Raw genomic sequence first — 26,681 nt, 5'->3', positions numbered from 1 at the left:
GCATCAAATAAGTCTTCAAGATTTATCTCTAGAGTTCAGTTATATTTTGGAAGATTTTCAAGGGGTATAATTATGTCTTGATCTACTTTCTTGTCTATGGTGGACATGATGTCAGGCATGTATTAATGTTTAGTCAATATTATGATCTGACACTCTTATTGCTAAAACCTAGGAAATGAACTTAGCAATGCGTACTATTTTTCCAGACACAGAAATCTGAACATAAATCTTGCCTGATGAAAAGAAGGCTTCAAAATTTTGACTTACACTGACATCTGTGGTGTACGCAATTGTGAAACTAGCCCTGATTTTGCAGGTTTCAGTGGCTTAGTTGGCTTTTAGTGTACACATTCCCATAAACATGCTTCAATTCTGTTTACACCGCATGCATAAAAGATGATTACCATCAGTATTCTGGTATGGTATATACCAGTTCTATCTTACCAGTTGTACACATAAAATTATTATATCTTAAATTGAAAATCCAATCTTTAATGAATCACTCAAAAAAAATCTTTTCTAATGAGGCAAGATGCTAGAAATACAATGGCAAGCAATAGGCATGGCACACATTTCAAGGAGCTTACTGTCTAGAAGATCTTTTTAATTAAAATAGATAACAATTTCTATGGTAGTTTTGCATTGTGCCAAATTAGCCAAGTTGATCTACATTTCCCAGAATTCCTTTTTCTGTAGTACTCCATTTAGGGTTGGCCACAAGAGCTATCTGATGAGTTTTGGAAGGCATAAGTGAAACTGCAGCCTGACTGGTACGTTGTTGGGCACCAGATAGTGTTGCAGCTTGTACACGATGTCACTAATAGGCTGGATAACCACACTGGCAAGGGGCAGTACCCAGCTTGATGCTTCTTCAGATGCTGTGGCATCTTCGATTTCTCCAATTCTTGGGCCAGGGTATGAGCAGCAACTTCTGCAAGTCACCCATGTCCATGATGTTGGAGGCAGTGTTAAACACACCTCGGTTCCAGTTTGTCCTTGATCTCCATTTCATATCCGGCTTTTCCACAGTAGATTCTGCTGACCTACAGTGACTTCAGGCAGTCACAGAATCCAAGGTGATAGCCTTACATAGACCACAGCAGCTTATACATGTGTGTAAGATCTAATTCCTATAATAAATATCTTACTCTGTATCTCTCACGGTGGTTCTGCTTCCCTGATTAAACTCCAAACCCTGAGATATCAATTATCTATATTTTATAAGCACATAGGCTTTGAGGACAGACAGACAAAGTTTATAAACTTTTCAGTGAAGAAATTGTTTTAAATACACGGCCATGTAACATCAGTGTTTACCAATCTAAGGAAGAAACATGTGCCAGCTCTCAGCTGAAACCATATATCCATCTTGACAAGTGCTAACAGTTAAATTCCAAAATACCAGTCCAAACCTTCTCTTTTCTTCCCCTCAAATCTACTTTCTTTTCCCTAAGTATTAGCTACGAGGGGCATAAAATAATGGCAATAGGACCAAATTCCAAAGAAAGAAATCTGAATTTAGGACTTCCACAGCACAGCAATGTACCTGGAGTTAAGATGTCTTCTCCACCGTCAGCTCTAACAGTGGTTACAGAGACTCCAATTTTCATAAGAAACTGTTCAACTTGCTGTGACAGATATTAACATGAAAACATTCTCTTTCATGAGCTCATACATGAACCAATTATTTACAATTCAGGGTTTGTTTGCATTTAATTCCTACCTGGCAAGAGATTCTTTTTTCCTCCCTGCAAACCTACAGAGGGAGTTGATTACTTAGAGAAGCAACAAATGCCTTTCTCAGAGAGGAAGTTCAGTCCATCATTAGGCTGACTGGATTCAAACACACTTAAGACGCTTACAGAATACAGACTGGTTGTTGATGGAAGATGGATGTTTTGAGGATTGAAGTCTTTGCAGCTAGTTGAGCTAACAAAGGTAGAGATCACTTGGGAAAGGTCACAGAGTACTGAAATCGTCTTTTTTAGGTCTTTCTTTTTCACTAGACTACACACTTCCTACGGGCAGAGTCCATGAGTCTTAGTTTTCTTTGCAGCTCCATCAGCTACAAAGAAAAGGTAACTAGCATGTAAGAAATGCATACTAAGTTATTTTCCCAACTAAAAAGACCCAGTTCTTGTTAAAGAGGAAACAAATCCATAAATATTTTTAAAGAGACATTTAAATTTACTAAAGACCAAGTGGTCTTAAAAGGCCAGGAAATACTCCTCTATGAAGGAGTTGGTCTCATGAAGCTGGTCAGACCTGCTCAGTCAGCTCACTGCACTCATTTTCCCAGACAAAACAGAAATAGTATATGGAACCAGGAGAAGATTCTGAATTCTCCAGCGTCTGGGCCAGGCTATTTAGGATTATTTACCTCTCTCATTCCATGTGGGAATTTTGGAAAGAGAACATAACTAACCCCTTTTTAAAACTACTAAAATCACAAAGTGTAATAAGAAAAACTATAACTACTGAGCTGTCATCTACCAAGTATATTTTGAAATTCCCAGATAGTTGCCAAAGAGGAAAAGCTGACACCAATAATAGCCAAAGACACCTGCAACTTCTGTATATTCATTCTTAGCAAGACCTTTTGTTCCTAGGTGTACTGGAGACCACCACCTTCTCCAGTAGCAGAGGAGAAGCTTCACTTGGTAAACTCAGCTATGGAGGCCAGTCATCCAGCACCAAGTGCATACAAGGTTAGAACCTCTTGTATCCCTATGGTGGGCATCTCCTCTGACCAGGCTTCAAGACCGGCATTCACCAGGGTTCCCTGCTACCCTGCCTTCACATTGGTCTTCTCATTCTTTATGCTCCCCCTGAGCAACCTGATACATTTACCACAGTTTGATGATCATCCCTCCCTGTCCCTGAGTGGTAGACTTGTATAAATAATAATAGATAACCTATTAGTCATCTTCACTCGAATTTCCAGCATTCAACAACAAATTATTTCTTGAATGCCTAGAATGTGCTGGGCTTGGGATACATCCAGGAACAAAGCACAGACCCCTGCCCTCGTGGAGCTCCCACTCCAAGGATAGTCTTCCTGAACTCAGCACTCTCAAACAGAACCCCCCAGCCTCCTGGCCCCTGCTCCACTGCTCTGTGCCTCTTCTGTTAACAGCATCACCATTCACCTACCAGCTTCTTTGCCACCTCACCCCTCCTAGGCACCAAATCCTTCCAGGGTTACCTCTAATGAGCTCTCAAATCATGGACTCAGCTGTATGCCCTCATCCCAGCTGCTTCAAGCCTCTTTTGGTCTCTCATTGGCCCTCCTCCCCAAAGTCCCTCCCCCTCAGCCTATTCACACACTGTCACCACAGAGATTCTCTGAAACAGAGATCTGAGCATATCCCTCCCCTCCTGTGACCATTCTCCATTGCTCAGGGAATTCCAAGCCCTCTGCCATCCGGCCCAGCCTCCACTATCAGACTTACCTTTCACTACAGCCTGAGTTCCAGTTATACCTCACTGAGGACCCCCGATTCACTCACTTCCCTGCCTCAGCCCTCCCTCCTTCTCCTGGCCTGTTAAGTCCTTACTCATCCTTTAAGGACCAGCTCAACTGATATCTCTTCTTGGAAGATTTCCTCTATTCAAGCAGGCAGTTAGTTGCTTCCTCCTGCAAGTCAGTGATGACATTGTACTGATCTGCTTTCCGCCTTGCCTCCTCCCCAGGCTGAGAACTCACTGAGGTCCAGGATCATGCTGTGCATGTTGAAATACCCCAGACACTCCCCAGCTCCACTCAACACCATGTCTGGCATGCAGGAGATGCTCAAATAAACAGCTGTTCATTTGGGGTAACCCTCTTACATTAGAAGTAAAAGCCTTTTTTGCTTACCAGTAAGGATTCTTAATTCACTAGCAAGAATTTTCCTTTTTCTAGGCACAGTAGGTATTAGATTAAATGTGGTAATCACTCACTTCACTTCTGGAAGCAACAGCCCGGTGCAGTGGGGTCAGCCACATGTTGTCCTTGGCATTTACACGAGCTCCTGGAATCAAATAGCACAAGTTAGCAGCATGCTGGAGTCAAGGGAAACCCTGCTGATGTTAAGTCAAATGCTGTATCTTGCTCCCATTTGCCTGACATAACCACCATCCCTTCTTTTCTTTGTATTATCATGTTCTGACAAGATTTAGGGCTGAGGGGACAAGCAGAAATCTGCTTTATCTAAAAATCTGGGACTAGCCAGATATTTTGGCAAAAAGAAGCCAGTTTCCATGAGGCTTTTGGACAGATAGGACATGAGGCCTATAAATTGCTCACTAATTTCTCAAGGTATGGGGTAGGCAGACAGGCTCAAGCATGAGCCAAAACCAGCTCACACTCAGAGGTGTGCCCATGCTCAGCTCTATGAAACTGTGCCATCACCATGGAACAGAAGCTCCCTGCAAATGAATTCACAGAAAGCAGAGTTTGCTCGCCTTCCATGACACCCTCACCATTCTCCATGAGCACCAGCCCACCAAGTCTATGTCTAAACAGCTAAGACATTGATTATAAGCTTCCTTTTAGGGAAGTCCTTTTAGGGGGATCAGGGTTTTGATTAGTCGTCCGGTCAAAGATGGGATGTTTTATAAAAGGGCTACAAAAGGGAAAGAGGAGAAAATAAGTATGATATCCTTGTAGAAGCAGTAGAGAAGTCAGTTCTAGCCTTAGGATGATGAGGAAGGAAGCTTATGAGGAAGGAGAGTGGAGAAACGAATCAAAGAAACTAGAAAGTAAGGCAGAGAAAAGGAAACACAGAGGTGGCGCCTCAGGACAAGGGCTGAGAAAGTGAGTCAAGGGGAAGCAGGGGCTGACTAATCTCCATGAGGCCAAGGCCAGCTGATAGCTGGAAAATAGAAACTTTAAAAAAAAAAAAAAAAAAAAAAGGCAGTGGACTTTCTATGCATAAAAATGAGCTAGAGGTTTAGTTTAAGGCACTGGCTAAAAGGAAATAACAAATCATAGAACTTACACTATTTTTTTCTTTAACTGAAGAAGAACAAATGCCATCAACAGCATTAATCATAGAAAACAAGAGCATAATCCCTAAAACAAAGAGAGGCGAATGCCTCCCCTCCAACCTCCATTTTTATTTCATTGGTTTCAGATGGGGTCAGGTACAAGGGTTATGGTACTATGCTATCAAGGTTGAGAGCCACTGATGAATTGTTGCTTAATTTATCCAGGTCAAAATTATTTAAATCCTAATTCCATTAACACCAGCTTCCCTGAAGGAATTCAAGCTCCTTATGTTAGTAAGGACAATAAAATCAGTTTGGGTGTGCAAAATCAGTAGGCATCTCTGGCCTCAGTAACAGGAAGCTGTGGGCTAAATGCTCTGGCATGAAATGAATGTGGGTTTGGAAGGACAGCGGGATTCATGGTCAGAAGATGTAGATTTGAGTTCTGATTTCAGCCACTAATCTGAACAATTAGGCTAACAACAACAGTATTAATACTTCTCCACCCACCTCACCTAGGGAGAATTAAGTGAATAGGAAAGTGCTTTGTAAACTGCAAAGCACTAGAAAAATATTAGCAGTTCTTATTTTCAAATCACTTCTAATGTGTCATTCACCTCTAAATCTATGACTCAGATTTTCAGAGAGTGAAAGGCATGACCCTTGCCCTACAAAGAAAGAGACCAAATATGAGATTGAAAAACACAGAGAACTATCACCTAGAGACTGCCCAAACACAAGTCTTTTTAAGAGCAAGAAAGACTCAAGTGCTAGAGAATGCTAGAAAGAAGAAAACCCAGATGTGATTAAGAACAGTAAAATTGGTGAATTTTAAAACAGAATTACCACTACCAAAACCAAATTTTAGATTTCTTCTGAATCTTAGCTCCAACACATTGTCAGGTGATGTTCACAAAGTCTACCTTTCTAGTTTAGAAACAAAGCATTTATCCCTTCAGATCTTCCAACACTCTGGATTCAAACCTTTTTAAATTACCTACATTTTTGTCAGGACTTTTCTTGCATCATAAATACATAAGTTATGCCTACACTGTGTTTTTATGTAGTAAGCCAAGTGTACGTTTGTTTCTTATTTGGGGGCTGTTTCTTTGGCACCCATGCCACAAACATCACTCAGACCTTATGCAGTCCTAGAGAACTGGAACTACTTTTATTATAGTCTTTGGCAGAGTAAATTTTGTGCTTTAAAGTTTTTGTAAATTCAAAAAATGAATGCAAGAAGAAACCCAAATGGCAAGACACATATGGAAAGTTACTTCTCAAAATTCATCAGGGAGAAGCAAATGAAAGCAGCATTAACATACCATTTCACATCCATCAAATTGGTAAAAATGATAAATTGTGACAATGCCAACATTTAGCAAGGGTATGGAGCAACAGGAAAACTTAACATACAGCTGGCAAGAGTGAATTGGTAAACCTCCTTTGGGAGACAGTGTGGCATTACCTAGTGAAATAGATGCACACCCAACCACCTAGCAGTTCCACCCCAATCATATACCCTAGAGAAACTCTAACACATGTACATGAATGTTCACTGCAACATGTTTATGACAATAAGAAACTGGAATGCTAAATGTCAATCAAGAGGAAAATGGATAAGTAAGTTGTGGTATATTTGTACAATGGAATTATACACTGTCATGGAAAGGAACAGCCTGCAGTTCTATATATATATAAACAGATGTACTTTAAAAATCATAACACCAAATGAACAAATCAAGCTGCAGAATTATACCTGTGGCATAATACCAGTTGGATTTCTGTAAGTTGTTTATAAATGCATAAATATGAAATAAAAGTTTAAAATATAACTAAAGAGTATAAATACCAATTCTGGATAATGGTTATGTCTAGGGAAAGAGGAATATGAAAAGAAATGAAGTAAGAGTACCCAGAGAACTGCAACTGTGTTTTCAATGTTTTCTTTCCTTAAAAAGACATATGTAATGCAAATACGGCAAAATATTAAGAGTTTTTAAAACTTAGTGGAAGTTATATGGATATGCACTATATTATTCTCCATACTTTTCTGTATGTTTGAAATATTTTCTAACAAAATACTTTTAATAAAGCTAGTGCATTTGAAGTTTTATGTTTCTTAGTGAAAATAATGGGGGAGAAGAGACTAAGCTGCTTTTTTTTTTAAGACAGTCTCACTCTGTCACGCTAGATGGAGTGCAGTGGTCCAATCTCGGCTCACTGCAACCTCTGCCTCCCAAGTTCAAGTGATTCTCCTGCCTCAGCCTCCTGTGTAGCTGGAATTACAGGTACCTGCCACCATGCCTGGCTAATTTTTATTTTTTTAGTAGAGACGGGTTTTGCCATTTTGGCCAGGCTGGTCTCAGACTCCTGACCTCAGGTGATCCTCCTGCCTTGGGTGCAAGTATTTGTCTAGAATAGATGATTTAAAATGGACTTTGTGTCATGGGTAATACACAGTTTTGGTTTCAAAAGGTCCTGTAAACCCTCTAAAGTGTGCCAGTTTACAATCTCGAAATGTGTAAGATTGCTTAGTTTCTCCATATCCTCAACACTTGATGTTATCTGACATTAAAATTTTTTTTTAATTTTTTAGAGACGATCTCACTCTGTCAGTCAGTTTGGAGTGTAGTGGTATCATAGCTCACTGCAGCCTTGAACTCTTGGGCTCAAGCAGTCCTCCTACCTCAGCCTCCAGAGTAGCTAGGACTGCAGGCACATGCCACCATACCCAGCTAATTTTTTTTTGTAGAGATGGGGTCTTGCCATGTTTCCCAGGCTGGTCTCAAACTTCTGCCCTCAAGTAATCCTCCTATTTCAGCTGCCTAATGCACTGGGATTACAAGTGTGAGCCACCATGCCTGGCCAGACATTTTAAATATTGCAAATCTGAGTCAATAATACTGTATTATGCACTTAAACATTTGTTAAGAGGGCAGATCTCATGTTAAGTGTTCTTATCACACACACACCTTAAAAACCCCCAAAATAACAAAACAAAGGGAGATGAGGAAACTTCTGGAGGTGACAGAGATATCTATTACCTTGCTTGTGGTGATAATGTTATGTGTGTTTGCATATATCCAAACTTATCAAGTTGTAGACATTAAATATGTGCAGCTTATTGTATATCAATTACACTAAAACTGCTTTAAAAACAGATAAATAGGCTGGGCATGGGGGCTCATGCCTATAATCCTAGCACTTTTGGGAGGCTGAGGTGGGCAGATCACCTGAGGTCAGGAGTTCAAGACCAACCTGGCCAGCATGGTGAAACCCTGTTTTACCAAGATACAAAATTTAGCCAGGCATGAGGGCGGGAGTCTGTAATCCCAGCTACTCAGGAGGCTGAGGCAGGAGAATCACTTGAACCTGGTGGGCAGAGGTTTCAGTGAACTGAGATGGCACCACTGCACTCCAGCCTGGGTGACAGAGTGAGATTCCCTCTCAAATAAATAAATACATACATTCAGACATACACACATACATACATACATATCTGATTGAGAAAAATATAGCCTTTTTTTTTAAGTTTCTGGTCTAACAATACAGTTGGACATCTAATATGTTTGATTACTAGCCATTTATAACTCATTTTCTGAAAATGACTTGTTCATATTCTTTGCATATTTCTCTTATTTTTCTGTTTCTTATTTATATTTATACATTTTTTATTATTATTATATCGTATTCTGAAAAATTTTAGTTTTATGCATATCCAAATTTGGCTTTCAATATTAAAAATATTTCAAGGGGAAAAAGCATCCCACACATGCTGGGCCTCGTACATACAGCGACACATACCCAGGGTGTAACGACACCAGCATCGTTCACGTGTCACTTCAAGATTCCCTTGAGAAATGTAAAGGTGATTTGAAATGTAGGCAATGGCTTCTTTCAGTCAGTGTTTAAGCCCTCCCTTCCTCCACTTCTCCTTCTCATGGAGGTTGAATAGGCAGCTGCCAGGAAAACCTCCTCTCCCCAAAAACAAAAATTATTATAACAAAAGCAGAGTTATCTGAATGGAGACCCAAGAAGCATTTCATCAGTGTCATCTCTTGCTGACGGCTTCCTCATCCTCTTCCTCTGAACACTTTCAAGAGTCTTGTTTACATGTCAGAGGGAGATATCAGATGGTTTTGGCTCTGAATTGAATATTTATAGCTGATTTTTCTAAAGGAAGCTTCACATTATTTACCTGCCTGTCAGGCACCATTGTGCAGTGAAGGACACAGTCTGCATGTCTAATGATTTAAAGGCAAATGCTTTTTTACCCAAGGACATGTTAAAGCTTAAACATAAAAATAAGCGCTAGGGTACGCGATTCTTCAGGAACAAAGGCCCAACCCATCAGGCACAATCTGTAATTACAAACTAAGGATGTTCTTCATCTTATCCCTATTACCTCTTAATTTTATTTTCATAGAGATCAAAGGTAAAGTGAACTCTGGGCATCTTTTCCAGAGGCAATATTTCTGTTCTGTAAGCCATGTTATCTAGGAAGAAATGGAATAAAGAAAACAGAAGTGGTATGATAAGGGTAGACTGAATGTGACTGAAAAATCTCACAAGCCAAAGAGAATAACTTCTTCCTAAGCTTAACTTATCCAAAGTTTGGCTTTTAATTGTTGAAATAAACACAATAGGTCATAAAAATATGATTATAACATAATAAAATCAGCTTGCTATTCTTTTTTTAACAAATCAAATCTTACAGCACAAGAGCACTTCATAACAATTACCTTAGAAGAGGGTATGATAATTCCATGAACGTGACAATTGCTCAACACATTCAACAAACTTTCCTTGGGAGTTGCCTTTATGGCCAATTTCCACACCCACCAGAAAATGGCTTATTACTTTATAATTACACCACATTTGTAGGCCAAAATCAGCATTGCCCGGTTGAATCACCCATCTTTCCCAGATTAAAAAATACAAAATTCATCCTCAAAGGATATTTGTTATGTACAGGGAATCAAAAGAACGATGTGCCACCAGCTCTAGAAATAATTTGCATTGACAGTAGTAAGCACATTTGAAAATTTATAGGAAATAATTTTGCAGGACTACCACTTGGGTTGCATAAATTCTATGGCCAGGTGTGGTGGCTCATGCCTGTAATCCCAGTACTTTGGGAGTCCAAGATGCGAGGATCACTTGAGGCCAGTTCAAGACCAGTCTGATCCACATAGCAAGACCTCATCTTTAAAAAAAAAAAAAAAAGTAAATTAAGATTTAAAAAATAACTTTTAATAAATTTTACTTAGTAGTTACACCTCACAAACACTCCTGCATTAGCGAGTACTTCCAGTTTTCGTCTTTCAACCCAGAACCCTATAATCCTTACTTGTCCTCAGAGTTTTCTCTGTAGGATCTTTTTTTTTTTTTTTTTTTTTTCTTTTTTTAAGATGGAGTCTCACTCTATCACCCAGGGTGGAGTACAGTGGTATGATCTCAGCTCACTGCAATCTCTGCCTCCCAGGTTCAAGCGATTCTCCTGCCTCAGCCTCCTGAGTAGCTGGAATTACAGGCACCCACCACCACATCCAGCTAATTTTTGTATTTTTCACAGAGATGGGGTTTCATCATGCTGGCCAGACTGGTCTTGAACTCCTGACCTCAAGTGATCCTCCCACCTCAGCCTCCCAAAGTACTGGGATTACGGGCATGAGCCACCACACCTGGCCTCCGTAGGATATTTCTACTGCTGTCCTTTTTCTGGGTGTTCTGCTTCCTATATCTCAACCCCAATATCTTAACTCTTAGCCACTGATTGATTCTCACTGATCGCTCTGACTTAATCCAGATTCGGCCAGTTCCCAAACAGCAGCTAGAGTCAGGAGGGAAATAAAGCCAGACTTTGGACTGGCAGTTGTGAGACGGTGAAATTTGCAAGGCCTGAATTCTTCCCCAAGACCTTGTCTTCCCAGTCTACCCAGAGGCATTCAGGGTTCTATCCACCTTGCCAACAGGACATAATGCCAGCAGGACTTTAGCAAGCTTGGGTTACACCATGCTTTGTAAGTTTATACAACAATAGAGAACACAGCTGTAATGGGCTGTTTTGGCAAGACCAAATTATTTGTCCAACATGGGAATCGTTAGCACCTCATTCATTATTAAATTGGGTAACAGTTTGGTTGGATTCCCTAAAGGGTCAGCTGCCAAATGCAAGCTCAGAGATGAAAACGTCATGCTCTTGTAATATTAGGAATTTAATATATAAATCGAGTAGAGGACCTTTCAGGAAAAATAAAAGCCATGTGAATTTCAAGAGTTTGACTCCGCTTCCACAGGTAAATAAAATTATTAAGAAAGAAAACTTTCCCAGTGCTCCTCCATGCCCTAAGTCTTCCTAATTTGATGGGAGGGAAGAGGAAATTTTCCATAGTGCAGTGAACCAAAATTATGCTAAAGAGATTAAGAGTTCGGAAATTCCAAGACCAAGCAAGTAAATAGATTAAGATAAATGCAACAGCTTCTCCTAGCTCTACTAAATCAGCCAGAGTTAAAGAGAGGCTGGTGGATTCTATGCCCATGTGAAGGTGATGTGAAACCATGTTTGTCAATCACTGGCCCCAGACACCTGAAAAAAAAGAGATTGGGTTGACTTCATGCTGCAGAATTAAAATCTTCCCTTTCAGATGTAGAAACAACAACAACACAAATTTGGTGTGTAAGACAAAGTTTTGAATTTGTACAGTCATGAAATAAACATTCCTCTGAGACTCTGAGAGGTCTATTAATATAACATTTAAGAGGTGGGTATAGCTGATGGGGACCATTAGATGTCATACCACAAAGTATTTTATACCTTCACCGATTCTGCCCACAATTTTCCATGGGCCAAATTGCAACTGCCAGGGAAACTAGCCAGGTGTGCACTGGCCCTTGGTCTGTGCCAACACCAAATAATACACGTTTGTTTGGAACATGACCCTGGGATGTCTTTAGATTTGCTGGAAGAAAGGCCTGTTCTCAAAAGCACAAGAAATGTCATGCGAAATCTAACCTTAGCTCCATATGACCATCAGGAGCATGGGGCACACATGTTTTGAGGCACAGATACTTGTTTCCTGGGGAAACCCACCTCCAGAACATGAACACAACAAAATAAGGGCCATGTTGCTTATGCATCACAGCACAATTCTTGTTTCTCACCACATCTGCTTGAATGCATGTCTCAGTTTCTACCTCTGCAGAGCTTACTTTAGGATGCTACAGTTCCCCTTTACTTACTGCAAACAAAGGCAAAAGCTTATTACAGGCCTTTGGACTAGTCCGTAGGCAAAGGCACTTCCTTTATATGTTAATCTCTAAAACATAAAGGAGGAAGAAGAAAGACAGCCTGTCTGTGAACAATCTACAGTGAGACATTTGCACATGCTCAATTCATTCCAGGACTTGTCTAGCAAACACTCAAGGGAGAAAGCATATAATGGCTTTGGAAACCTGTTTGGTGAGATCCACTGAGCATATAGGTTTCCAAAAATAAAACCACTGGCATTTTAAAATCTGATGAAATATTTTAAATACATTGAAAAATAAAGAGGATAATATCACAAAGACCAGTATAAACACAAATCAGACTTAAATGTTTGCCATACTCTCTTTCAATTTTTTCAACATAAAATATTTTTTTTTTTTTTTTTTGAGACGGAGTTTCGCTCTTGTTACCCAGGCTGGAGTGCAATGGCGCGATCTCGGCTCACCGCAACCTCCGCCTCCTGGGCTCAGGCAATTCTCCTGCCTCAGCCTCCTGAGTAACTGGGATTACAGGCACGCGCCACCATGCCCAGCTAACTTTTTGTATTTTTAGTAGAGACGGGGTTTCACCTTGTTGACCAGGATGGTCTCGATCTCTCGACCTCGTGATCCACCCGCCTCGGCCTCCCAAAGTGCTGGGATTACAGGCTTGAGCCACCGCGCCCGGCCCAACATAAAATATTTTATAGAGAGTTGTAGTAGTTCTTTTATAGCCTTCCCTGAAGACTTGTTTTTTTAACCCAACCTGCCTATTTAGAGGTAACCACTATCAAGCAATCAATATGGTTCCTCACCTTCCATGTTTTTATACTTTTATGACATAGTCATAGTCATGTATCCACAAGCATAACAGAATTGTTTTGCAGCCCATCTTAAATATATGTAAATATACAAACACATTTACTTTGCATACAAATCTAGGGTGTGCATATAGATGGCATATATGCAGTGTGCATATGTAAAATAGCATATATAGTGTATAATACTATAGTGTTTATACAGAATGTATATATCATATATAGTATATACATGCTAAACACAGTGTTTATATAGCATGTTTATATAGTGTGCATATATACTCACTATATGTAGAGTGTAAAGTTTATGTTCATGTAGACTTTAAACTAGTTTTCTTTTATTTCCTTTTTTATAATTTTTTTAAAAAGCCAAATATATCCAAATGTATTCATCTACAATGAACTGAATTCATCTACAATGCCAGACCTGACTAGACATCCAGGAATCAGACTTTCAAAGCAATATAAAAATTTTAATGGAGAAGTCATTTTTCAATAAGAACAACTTCTTGCATTTTCTTTATGTAAAGATAAAACTGCCTATCAAATAAACTTCCATGAACATAACAAAAGAAATTTGCTTGGGTTCACTGTAGTAGTCAATCTAGTAAACTGGTTATTTAAACTTTTATTTGCAATTGCCTTTTGAGTATACTGATTATTTACCTGATAAAATCAGGAGTTCAATGATCTCTGCGTCTCCCAGAAATGCAGCCACATGAAGGGGGGTTCGTTTCTCAGAATCCTGAAATACACAACATCAAAGACATACAACAGGTCAGTCGCAGCTGGAGGTCCCTTTTGTAGACTTAGTAAGACATGTCACTCACTCTGTGGTTAATGCACGTGGAAGAGTGTGAAGACCAAACATTCGAGTGATTTCTGGTTATGCATTTTCTCTCGACATACCCTCTAGTTTCACATAAGAAAGGATTCCATTTCTGTGTCTGTGTTTGGTATTTGGCTACTTGCTCCTTTTACTGAAGCCCAGCTCAGGTCAAAAATGGACCATTATGCACTGGATGACGAATTTCAACTTACAGTATTTCAAAATCTTCAGACGGTAAAACAAACAAACAAACAAAAAACTAACCTACTATAGCAACATAGTTCAATAGTAATCTTCAAACACATATGCCATATATATGCACACCCTAGATTTATATGCCAAGTAAATGTGTTTGAGAAAACATCGCAGTTCAAAGTTACTTTCTTTCTAAGGAAACATAGTGGAATGGTTCACAAGAACATTAAACATTAAACATAAGTGCAGTCATTTTCTCTTTTCTATGCTTGTAATTGTTCATGAAATACTTATTGAATGCTTATTCTGTGCCAGGAACCCAATTTTGGGGACAGAGGGATGATGACTGCAACAGGCCTGGTGTTTACCCTCCTGAAACTCACATTCGAGTGGTAAGGCTGACAATAGTATACTAGATAACACATGAGATTACTTCAGATGGTGACAGAGGTTATGACAAAACTAAAACACGATATGGGATTCAGTGATTGAGGAGATGGGAATAAGAGTGGTTGGTGAGGCCTTCCTGAGGATGTCAACATTAAGGTTGAGAGCTAAGGTTGATATTATCTCTGTTTTATGGATAAGAAGACTGTAGCTCAAATTTTAAAATTGCCTCAAGATTCCACAGGCAGATAGCATAGTCAAGATCTGACCTTCAGCTGGGAAGATGGCCGCCTAAGAACAGCTCAGGACTTCAGCTCCCAGTGAAGATGCAGAGGAGACAGACAACAGGTGGATAAACCCACAAAAATGGGAAGAAACCAGCGCAAAAAGGATGAAAACTCCCGAAACCAGAACACCTCTCCTCCTAAAAGGGATCACAACTCCTCACCAGCAAGGGAACCAGACCGGATGGAGAAGGAGGGTGATGAAATGACAGAATCAGACTTCAGAAGGTGGGTAGTAGGAAACTACAATGAGCTAAAAGAACATGTTCTAACCCAACGTGAAGAAAACAGGAACCTTGAAAAAAGATTGGACGAACTGCTGACGAGAATGGACAGCATAGAGAGGAGTATAAGTGAATTGATGGAGCTGAAAAACGCAACACGAGAACTTCGTGAAGCATGCACAAGCTTCAACAGCCGAATTGACCAAGCAGAAGAAAGGATATCAGAGGTCGAAGATCAACTCAATGAAATAAAAAGAGAAGGCAAGAACAGAGAAAAAAGCACAAAAAGGAAAGAACAAAATCTTCAAGAAATGTGGGACTACGTGAAAAGACCTAATCTACGTCTGATAGGTGTACCTGAATGTGATGAAGAGAATGAATCCAAGCTGGAAAATACTCTTCAGGATATTATCCAGGAAAACTTCCCCAACCTAGCAAGGCAGACCAATATTCAAATCTAGGAAATACAGAGAACACCACAAAGATATTCCTCAAGAAGAGCAACCCCAAGGCACATAATCGTCAGATTCACCAGGGTTGAAATGAAAGAGAAAATGCTAAGGGCAGCCAGAGAGAAAGGTCGGGTTACCCACAAAGGGAAGCCCATTAGACTCACAGCAGATCTCTCAGCAGAAACCCTATAAGCCAGAAGAGATTGGGGGCCAATATTCAACATCCTTAAAGAAAAGAACTTTCAACCCAGAATCTCCTATCCAGCCAAACTAAGCTTCATAAGTGAAGGAAAAATAAAATCCTTTGTGAACAAGCAAGCACTCAGAGATTTCATCACCACCAAACCTGCTCTACAAGAACTCCTGAAAGAGGCTCTACACATATAAAGGAACAACCAGTACCAGCCACTCCAAAAACACACCAAATGGTAAAAGAGCATCAACACAATCAAGAATCTGCATCAACTAACCAACAAAACAGCCAGCTAGCATCAAAATGACAGTATCAAATTCACACATAACAATACTATCCCTAAATGTCAATGGACTAAATGCCCCAATCAAAAGACACAGACTGGCAAATTGGATAAAAAGCCAAAACCCATCAATGTGCTGTATCCAGGAAACCCATCTTACATTCAAGGATACACAAAGGCTCAAAATAAAGGGATGGAAGAAGATCTACCAAGCAAATGGAGAGCAAAAAAAGGCAGGAGTTGCAATTCTCATCTCTGATAAAATAGACTTTAAAGCAACAAAGATCAAAAGAGACAAAGAAGGACATTACATAATGGTAAAAGGATCACTGCAACAAGAAGAGCTAACGATCCTAAATATATACGCACCCAATACAGGAGCACCCAGATACATAAGGCAAGTTCTTAATGACTTACAAAGAGACTTAGACTCCCACACAATAATAGTGGGAGACTTTAATAACACCCCATTGTCAATATTAGACAGATCATCCAGACAGAAAATCAACAAGGATATCCAGGACCTGAATACAGACCTAGAACAAGCAAACCTAATAGACATTTACAGAACTCTCCACCCCAAATCCACAGAATATACATTCTTCTCAGCACCACATCACACCTACTCTAAAATTGACCACATAATTGGCAATAAATCACTCCTCAGCAAATGCAAAAGAACAGAAATCATAACAAACAGTCTCTCAGACCACAGTGCAATCGAGTTAGAACTCGAATGCAGAAACTAACTCAGAACCGCACAGCTTCATGGAAACTGAACAACTTGCTCTTGAATGTTGACTGGATAAACAATGAAATGAAGGCAGAAATAAGGATGTTCTTCGAAACCAATGAGAACGAAGACACAACATACCAGAATCTCTGGGACACATTTAAAGCAGTCTCTAGAGGAAAATATATAGCAATGAGTGCCCACATGAGAAGAAAGGAGAGATCTAAAATTGACACCCTATCATCAAAATTGAAAGAGCTAGAGGAGCAAGATCAAAAAAACTCAAAACCTAGCAGAAGACAGGAAATAACTAAGATCAGAGCAGAACTGAAGGAAATAGAGACATAAAAAACTCTTCAAAAAATCAATAAATCCAGGAGCTGGTTCTTTGAAAAGATCAACAAAATAGACAGACCACTAGCCAGATTAATAAAAAAGAAAAGAGAGAATAACCAAATTGATGCAATAAAAAACGATAAAGGGGATATCACCACAGATTCCACAGAAATCCAAAACATCATCAGAGATTATTACAAACAACTCTATGCACATAAACTAGTAAACCTGGAAGAAATGGATAAATTCCTGGACACCTGCATCCTCCCAAGCCTAAACCTGGAAGAAGCCGAAACCCTGAATAGACCAATAACATGGTCTGAAGTCGAGGCAGCAATAAAGAGCCTACCACCCAAAAAAAGCCCAGGTCCAGATGGGTTCACAGCTGAATTCTACCAGACATACAAAGAGGAGCTGATACCATTCCTTCTGAAACTATTCCAGACAATCCAAAAAGAGGGAATTCTTCCCAAATCATTTTACGAGACAAACATCATCCTGATACCAAAATCCAGCAGAGACTCAACAAGAAAAGAAAATTTCAGGCCAATATCCATGATGAACATAGATGCAAAAATCTTCAATAAAATACTGGCAAACCGATTGCAACAGCATATCAAAAAGCTCATCCACCATGATCAAGTAGGATTCATCCCGCGGATGCAAGGCTGGTTCAACATACGCAAGTCCATAAACGTAATTCACCACATAAACAGAACCAAAGACAAAAACCACATGATTATATCGATTGATGCAGAGAAGGCTTTTGACAAAATTCAACAACCCTTTATGCTAAAAACCCTCAATAAACTAGGTATTGATGGAACGTATCTCAAAACAATAAAAGCTATTTACGACAAACCAACAGCCAATATCATACTGAATGGGCAAAAACTGGAAGCATTCCCTTTGAAATCTGGCACTAGACAAGGATGCCCTCTCTCACCACTCCTATTCAATATAGTACTGGAAGTTCTAGCCAGAGCAATCAGGCAAGAAAAAGAAATAAAGGGTATCCAAATTGGAAAGGAGGAAATCAAATTGTCTCTATTTGCAGATGACATGATTGTATATCTGGAAGACCCCATCATCTCAGCCCAAAATCTCCTGAAACTGATAAACAACTTCAGCAAAGTCTCAGGATACAAAATCAATGTGCAAAAATCACAAGCATTCCTATACACCAGTAATAGACTTCAAGAGAGCCAAATCAAGAACGAACTGCCATTCACAATTGCTACAAAGAGAATAAAGTACCTAGGAATACAACTAACAAGGAACGTAAAGGACCTCTTCAAGGAGAACTACAAGCCATTGCTCAACGAAATAAGAGAGGATACAAACAGATGGAGAAACGTCCCATGTTCATGGTTAGGAAGAATCAACATCGTGAAAATGGCCATACTGCCCAAAGTAATTTACAGATTCAATGCTATTCCCATCAAGCTACCAATGACCTTCTTCACAGAACTGGAAAAAAACACCTTAAACTTCATATGGAACCAAAAGAGAGCCCACATAGCCAAGTCAATTCTAAGCAAAAAGAACAAAGCAGGAGGCATCACAATACCGGACTTCAAACTATACTACAAGGCTACAGTAATCAAAACAGCATGGTACTGGTACCAAAACAGAGATATAGACCAATGGAACAGAACAGAGGTCTCAAAGGAAATACAACATACCCACAACCATCTGATCTTCGACAAACCTGACAAAAACAAGCAATGGGGAAAGGACTCCCTGTTTAATAAATGGTGTTGGGAAAACTGGCTAGCCATGTGCAGAAAGCAGAAACAGGACCCCTTCCTGACACCTTACACCAAAATTAACTCCAGATGGATTAAAGACTTAAACATCAGACCTAATACCATAAAAACCTTAGAAGAAAATCTAGGCAAAACCATTCAGGACATAGGTGTAGGCAAGGACTTCATGACCAAAACGCCAAAAGCAATGGCAACAAAAGCCAAAATAGACAAATGGGACCTAATCAAACTCCACAGCTTCTGCACGGCAAAAGAAACAGTCAGTAGAGTGAATCGGCAACCAACAGAATGGGAAAAAATTTTTGCAGCCTACCCATCTGACAAGGGGCTGATATCCAGAATTTATGAAGAACTAAAGCAGATCTACAAGAAAAAAACAAACAAGCCTATTCAAAAATGGGCGAAGGATATGAACAGATACTTTACAAAAGAAGACATACAGGAGGCCAACAAACATATGAAAAAAATGCTCATCATCACTGGTCATCAGAGAAATGCAAATCAAAACCACATTGAGATACCATCTCACACCAATTAGAATGGCGATCATTAAAAAATCGGGAAACAACAGATGCTGGAGAGGATGTGGAGAAATAGGAACACTTTTACACTGTTGGTGGGAATGTAAATTAATTCAACCATTGTGGAAGACAGTGTGGCGATTCCTCAAGGACCTAAAAATAGAAATCCCATTTGACCCAGCAATCCCATTACTGGGTATATATCCAAAGGATTATAAATCATTCTACTACAAGGACACGTGCACACGAATGTTCATTGCAGCACTGTTTACAATAGCAAAGACCTGGAACCAACCCAAATACCCAACGATGATAGACTGGATAGGGAAAATGTGGTACATATACACCATGGAATATTACGCAGCCATCAAAAACGATGAGTTCACGTCCTTTATAGGGACATGGATGAACCTGGAAACCATCATTCTCAGCAAACTGACACAAGAGCAGAAAATCAAACACCGTATATTCTCACTCATAGGCGGGTGTTGAACAATGAGAACACATGGACACAGGGAGGGGAGCACTACACACTGGGGTCCGTTGGGGGGAAATGGGGGAGGGGCGGGGGGGTGGGGAGGTGGGAAGAGATAGCATGGGGAGAAATGACAGATACAGGTGAGGGGACGGAAGGCAGCAAACCACACTGCTAAGTGTGTACCTATGCAACAATCTTGCATGTTCATCACATGTACCCCAAAACCTAAAATGCAATTAAAAAGAAAAAAAAAAAAAAAGATCTGACCTTCACCTAGCAGACTTCAGTCTGTGTCTTTGGTAAGGCATTTAACAGATTGTGCTAAGAGGCAGCATGGTAACATGCAAAGGAAAAAATGTTGCTTCCTCATCTGTAAATTGCTGATAATAACATCTACTTTAGAGGACTGATAAGAGGAATAAAGATCCTGTAAGTAAATAAAGCCCTAGGAAGCAGGAGATAAGTGCAAAGCAGTGCTCCATACTAAGCCCATTATTGTCATCACATAGAGAGTTGTGTGATATCTTTCCTCCAAGACTGAAAACTTCCTGGAGTAAAGAATCAGCCTCACTCTTCTTTATCCGCATGGTAGCAGCATACTTGGTACTCAGCATAAATTGGCTGAACTAACTCATTTGCATGTATAGCTTCTTCCACTAACTTCCATTGACTAATCCATAGCAACGGTAACCAAAGCCCATCTGCTATGTCTTTAAGGTTTCTCCTAAAACTAGCATGCCTGTTAGTTTCAAGGTTCTTGGATTCACTGTTGATTTTAATCATTATTCCATTTATAATTTGATTATACCTTTAACAACCCTTGATTAGCCCAAGGATATGACTCTATTTTCTGACAATCTAGACCCTCTGCTCTTCCTCTGTCTCTCTCTCAGATTGTTTCTTTTAGACTTTTCATGACTCACTAATATCTAAAACAGATGGCAGGCAGGGGACACGACAAAAATTGATCTTCAAACCAGTCTATTTGTTAGAAAGTCTGGTAAGCAGGTTTTATAAAGAACTCACTAACATTAAGTAGATAAAAAGGAGTTTGGATTCACTGGAAACTCCTGTTGTCTACGTATGGCTGCAGGCAATTACTATGGAAAAGTGAAAATAGGGCTGTTACGCAACTATAAAATAATGGTATGCACTGGAAAATTCAGCATGATATATTACTATAATCAACCTTGTTATAGATATATCACCCTATCTTTGAAAATGAAGATTCAGTATTTGAAATCATGTTTGCTTATTGAGAACCAAGTATATTAATATGTACGACGAACTATATAAGCTGAGAACAGATTCTCACAAATGTTTTTTATTTGTTGATATCCCTAGATGTATTTTAGCCTCATGTTCCTTTTGAATCCTCACTATATCTACTTAAATTTTTCTACTGGGATTTTTGGATAAAAGCTATGTAATTATATGTTCTTTTGTGAACTGAATTGGTTTCAGGGTTTGTTTCAACAAATTAAACCCTGCCTAAGTGATTTAAACAGGAACTATTCCAATCCAAATTATGACTTCATTTGACCTGAAGCAAAGGCAACTCTGTTTGAGATCTTGGCCTCAAATAAAAAGCTAAGAAAACTCCAAAATCCCTCCCTACCTTGCAAATCTGGCTGGCCTGTCATGATGTGACTGGTTTTGCTGATTCTGTGGCCCCTTTTATGACACAGCTTGTTCAAACCAAAGTTTCTATAACATAAAAAGGGTGTGTTAACATGAATAGTGTAAAAATTCTTGATGATGAATCCCAGTGTTACTATATGTTTAAAGGTTTCTGGTAGTTTCCAGGACAACTGTGCAAACTGATTCCTTTAGTAACATGGCACAGACAGGTAACTGCAAAGAAGGCTGCATTCAGGCAGCAGTCCTTTAGTTCTCCAAAGCAGCAAAACCACAGAAACAATGACATGTGCTATTAAGACCTTAACCAACATAGTAGTGCATTTCCACTATTGACCAAGGGTTGCTAATGCCTTCTCTTCTAACAAGGAACACCTGATGATGAGTCAAAGCATGAATGACTGAGCCATAGTAATCACCATGCTGGATAGCGAGAAATCAGCCAGGAGGTAACAGTAGGTCCTCTATGTAGAAGGTCGCTCTACTTTGCCATAAGCTAAACTACTGGAGTCAGAGATGCATGACAGAAGGAGGGCAAAGGCTCTGGAGAAAAGAGAATATTAGTCATAATACTGGTTAAAATGCGTTCTAGCCCAATGACATAATTAAAGTATCTAGAAAAAAAAACAAATCTAGCTGGTTATTATGAAGTGCTTTTATTTTTATTTTTTCCAAATACCTGCCCAACTATTCTACTACTCCATCTCAAAGCATTCCTATCAAGGGAGTTACACCTTTTATAACTCTTTTCTTAAGTCATTTTTTTTTTTTTTTTTTGAGATGGAGTCTCGCTCTGGGCTAGAGTACAGTGGTGTGATTGATCTCGGCTCACTGTAACCTCTGCCTCCTGGGTTCAAGCAATGTTCTTGCTCCAGCCTCCCAAGTAGCTGGGACTACAGGCGCATGCCACCATGCCTGGCTAATTTTTTGTATTTTTAGTAGAGACAGGGTTTCACCATGTTAGCCAAGATGGTCTTGATCTCCTGAACTTGTGATCCGCCCACCTCAGCCTCCCAAAGTGCTGGGATTACAGGGGTGAACCACCGAGCCCGGTCCTTAAGTCTTATTATCACCATTTTAAAGATAAAGAATCTGAGCCTAAGGGGACTCCATGTTTGGGTCCCCTTCCACGAACACTCCCTTCGTGGAAGCTGTCTTTCTCTCTCCTGGATTTTCCCTCTGAAGTCCCCTTCTACACTCTCTCGTGGAAGCCTGTCTTCTCCTCCTAAACTCCATCTCTCTCTATTCCCTAACACTCTCGAGGAAGCTGCTTTCCTCTCCTGGATTCCATCTTTCTGAGTCTCTCACTCAGTGTGAGAGTTAGCTGTTTCTTTCTCTCTCCTTCTCCTGTTTCTCTCTCTCTTTAAGATATCGCTTTCTACAAACAAACAAACAAAGAATCTGAGCCTAGGAGACACTGTATGACTTAACCCAACATGGCGAATTGATGTCAAAGAATTAGGTGTCCTGGCTCCCAAATTGAAACTTTTTTCTTTATAAAAATGAAAGCAAAAACATCATCTTAGAAGTTCACATGATAGACTAAAAACTTTTCTACTATGATCCCTAAGAAATCCCGAGGAAAATATGACAAATATTCAGTAAATATCATTTTAAATGAGCTTACAAAAATTAAATGGAAAGGGGCCAGAAATGGAGAGTAAATAGAGAACCAAAGCTGGAAGCACATGAACTTAATAGTGCAGGGATAGGTCCATACACCAGGGGCTTGGGGCTTAAATTTACTGGGGATAGGATATAAGGCAGAGAACTAGAATTGCGACCTCCGAGTAAAGAAAGACCCTTGAAGTGACCTGGAAGAAAGACTCCCGAATTGAAACAGCGGGCTTGGAAAAGAAAAACAATGACAAACATATAGGCAGATGGCAAAGAGATGCCTTGGAATAAAAATGAGTGGAATAAAAATGGTTCCACTGAACATTCACATCCCCAGAGTCTGCCCTCACGTGGTTTAGAGTTCTGAATTCATATTGCCTGTATAGTCCAGGAATTTACTTTTTTTTTTCCTCCAGGAGCTTTCAAGTTGAAACTAGGCACAAAAATGAGTTTTAAACCAATGATACTCCTAACATCCCTAGAAGAAAAAACAAAACTAACTGGATAGATGTGCCCTCAATCCAGGCAACCTGGGACAGCCACCGATTAAATCTCCATGGAAAATGGACTCACAAGCCTAAGCCACAAGACTCACGTGGAAATATTCACCATAAGCAAGAGTCAGCAGACTGAAGAACCAGCAAGAACTTGAGATCACAGAAGAATCAGATGGAGACCAGGCATGACATTTAAAATAACTTGGCACAAAGGACAAAGCATAAGGGAGAAAACCCCCACTATTCTCAAAAAATAAACAGGATTTGTGGGAAGAGATATGAAGCAAGTGTTATGAAAAGCAGTACCAAAACATGATGCTAGATAGCACGTAAAACTTTGGTCTAAGAGGGATCAAAACTCAAAGAGCAAAAAAAGAAAGGGCAGGAGAAAGGAAAAATAAGTACATGAACTTTGGGGTATGTTTTGTAATCACTTATTCAGGCATATTATCTAGACATAGATGTTTATTTAGAAGCTATTATATACCAGACATTGTGGTACATATTAGGGATACAAAATTTAAAATACCTAGTCCTCTCCCCCTAAAGAAACTTGCAGTCCACTGATCAGTTTCTAAATGTAGGACATTAGGATAAAAACAGTAACAAAGAAGTGGCAAATAGTGATATCTGTGATGTTAAATGATTTGTGAATGTTATCAAATGCAATGAGACAAAAATCTCAGTGGATACTTTCCCCAAACCCATCCATATCCAATCTGGCCTGGGCAGTTGTCTCAACTGACAAGAAAAAAAATATCTTCTGAATTGGGAAACAAACACATCTTGCCCAGAACTCCCTAATGGTCCTATTGGTTCCAGTTTATCTGGGAATCTTGGAAGCCCTCAATGGCCAGCCTTCTGGGTCAGTCACAGAGCCTAGCCTCTATCTTACAGGCTGGCTTAGGTGCAGTTCCTGGATCAAAACTGGAATCCAGGACCAGGGCAGGAACAGAGCTCCCAGTGGCCAAGCTAAGTGCATTATTTGCATTCATTTCCATCTTTTGCCCAAGTGGACTCTCTGTGATGACCAATAGTTGAATAGTTACTAGGCCTTTACAACACCCACGAACACAAGAACGGAAATAACACAAAAGCAGATGCAGCAAGATTAACACACACTGAGTTTTTAAACTCAGCATAGTTTTTAAAGATTGTCCAAGCATCACAAAAAGGAAGCTCTTTTTTCATCACCCAGTAGCTCCAATTCTACATAGTCCTTTGCAGACAGATTCAGATGCATGAGAAGTGAGAAGACCCAGGTTCCTCCAGAAAGAAGGATGGTAAACCGTCCCATTCTATGAATAGTCAGACACACACAGCCAGCTGGGGTCTGAGCTAAATTTGCAGGATGTCACATAGAGCAATCCAGCAGAAGTTTGAGTTGTCTGTTTACCAAAGCAGCAGCAGATGAAAGAAAATAGGGAACTTGAAGTATGTACATGCAAAGTGAGTCTGACATGGGCAAAGAGGCCATTTTGATAGCTAAAACTACTGTGTAGACAGGCAGACTGGGGGCACCCTATGCCTCTGTTTTGAAGATTGAGAATTGGTACATGCTTTGGAAATTCTCAGCTAGAAGTAAATGATCTAATCTGCATTCTAAGTATCTGTCATACACCAAAACAAACATTTCTCTCTATATATGAATATCTATGAGTATCTTAAATACAAAGACAGACAGATGGAGCAATATTAAGAAAACAAGCCTATGAAGTACAGAAGTTAAGTTTGGGCTGGACATAGTGACTCATGCATGTAATCCCAGCACTTTGGGAGGCTGAGGCAGGAAGATGGCTTGAGCCCAGGAGATTGAGACCAGGCTGAGCAACATGGTGAGACCTTGTCTCTATTAAAAGTAATTTTCTTTTTAAATTAGCTAGGTGTGGTAGCATGTGCCTGTGATCTCAGCTACTTGGGAGGCTGAGGTGAGAGGACTGCTTGAGCCCAAAAGGTCAAGGCTGCAGTGTACTATGATCACACGACTATCCTCCAGCCTGGGTGACAGAGCAAGACCCTGCCTCAAAAAAACAAAAAATCAGCAGCAGCAGCAGCAGAAGTTAAGTCACAATTGTCAATCCAACTCCCAAATTCCCACTAAAATTAAAGAAGCTAGGAGATAACTGACAACTTAGGCCTAACTAGCTTAATTTGATATTGAACAGAGATCACTAGAGGCAAGAAGATGTCTAAAGAAACTCTGAACACATACACATAACAAGTACCTTGGAGGTATTTCAAATTACATGAGGATAGGAGCCAAGCAAGACACACAATGGGAAGAATGCTTGGTCTTAATATGGGGAATTAAAAGAAGGTTAAAAATAAAGGAAAGAGAAAGACAGAAAACAAATGTCATGTTTCTTTTGAAATTTTCCATATTTACTTTCGATTTTTAACATCTAATAAATATGGAGAAATATAGTCCCATATATGCCCACCAGCAAAAATGAACATGTTAACATTTTTCTACATCTCCTTCGGAACTCTAGTTTAAGAAAATACCTTTAGGGGTAAAGTGCCATGTTCAGAAATGCAAATGGTTCTGAAAATTTGAAGGGTGTGTGTGTGTGTGTGTGTGAGAGAGAGAGAGAGAGAGAGAGAGAGAGAGAGAGAGAGAGAGAGAGAAAGGTGGGGGAATGAGAGAGAAAGAAAAAAGAAAGAGGGAAGGGATTAGGTTGTTTTTAATTCTTCAAACACTATTAAAAATGGTGTTGCAGCATACATCTTTGTACAAGTCTCTCTGTACATACATGTGAGAATTTTTCTGAAGTAGATGCCCAAAAAAGGAAGCGCTGGATTAGGGTATACACACATTCGATTGTATTAGGTATCACTACATAACTTTCAAAGTATTAAGTCTTACTAATTTACAATCCCACCAATTACATATTAGTTCCTTTTCCTAATATCCTCGCCAATATCGGATGCTATTGGCTTTCTTACTCTGCTGGTATGTTATGCTTGACATAGTATGTTCTGGATTTTTCAACTGCAAACCACCTATATGTATCTTTATCCATTGTAAAATTCAGTTATTAGTCTTTTCCTTGTGATGTGTGGAGTTCTTTATACTGTTTAATTCAATTTTCTGTGAAAATTCAAGTTCTGCATTCACCTAGACACAACAGAAATGAATCAATGTTTTCTCGCAAGTTACCATAAGAGAAAAATTTAGACTTACCATCCTTATTCAACCCAAATG

The 26,681-nt window shown here is 39.6% G+C and overlaps 1 protein-coding gene across 8 annotated transcripts in view; it reads right to left on the bottom strand.

Moving 5' to 3' along the window:
- ANKRD44 (ankyrin repeat domain 44) overlaps positions 1-26,681 on the bottom strand; it is a 343,966-nt gene that overhangs the window by 148,882 nt on the left and 168,403 nt on the right. For all 8 annotated transcript variants that reach the window (XM_039469990.2, XM_039469992.2, XM_039469994.2 and 5 more), the window contains exons 3-4: positions 13,707-13,785; positions 3,943-4,013 (exon numbers count right to left, since the gene is read on the bottom strand). In XM_039469990.2, the coding sequence (XP_039325924.1) occupies positions 3,943-4,013; positions 13,707-13,785 (150 nt within the window). The remainder of the gene's footprint in view (positions 1-3,942; positions 4,014-13,706; positions 13,786-26,681) is intronic.

Source organism: Saimiri boliviensis, chromosome 5 (assembly GCF_048565385.1).
Source record: "Saimiri boliviensis isolate mSaiBol1 chromosome 5, mSaiBol1.pri, whole genome shotgun sequence".
Taxonomy (NCBI): domain Eukaryota; kingdom Metazoa; phylum Chordata; class Mammalia; order Primates; family Cebidae; genus Saimiri; species Saimiri boliviensis.
The sequence above is the reverse complement of the archived record's forward strand: the minus strand, read 5'-3'. Positions and strand labels throughout refer to the sequence as shown.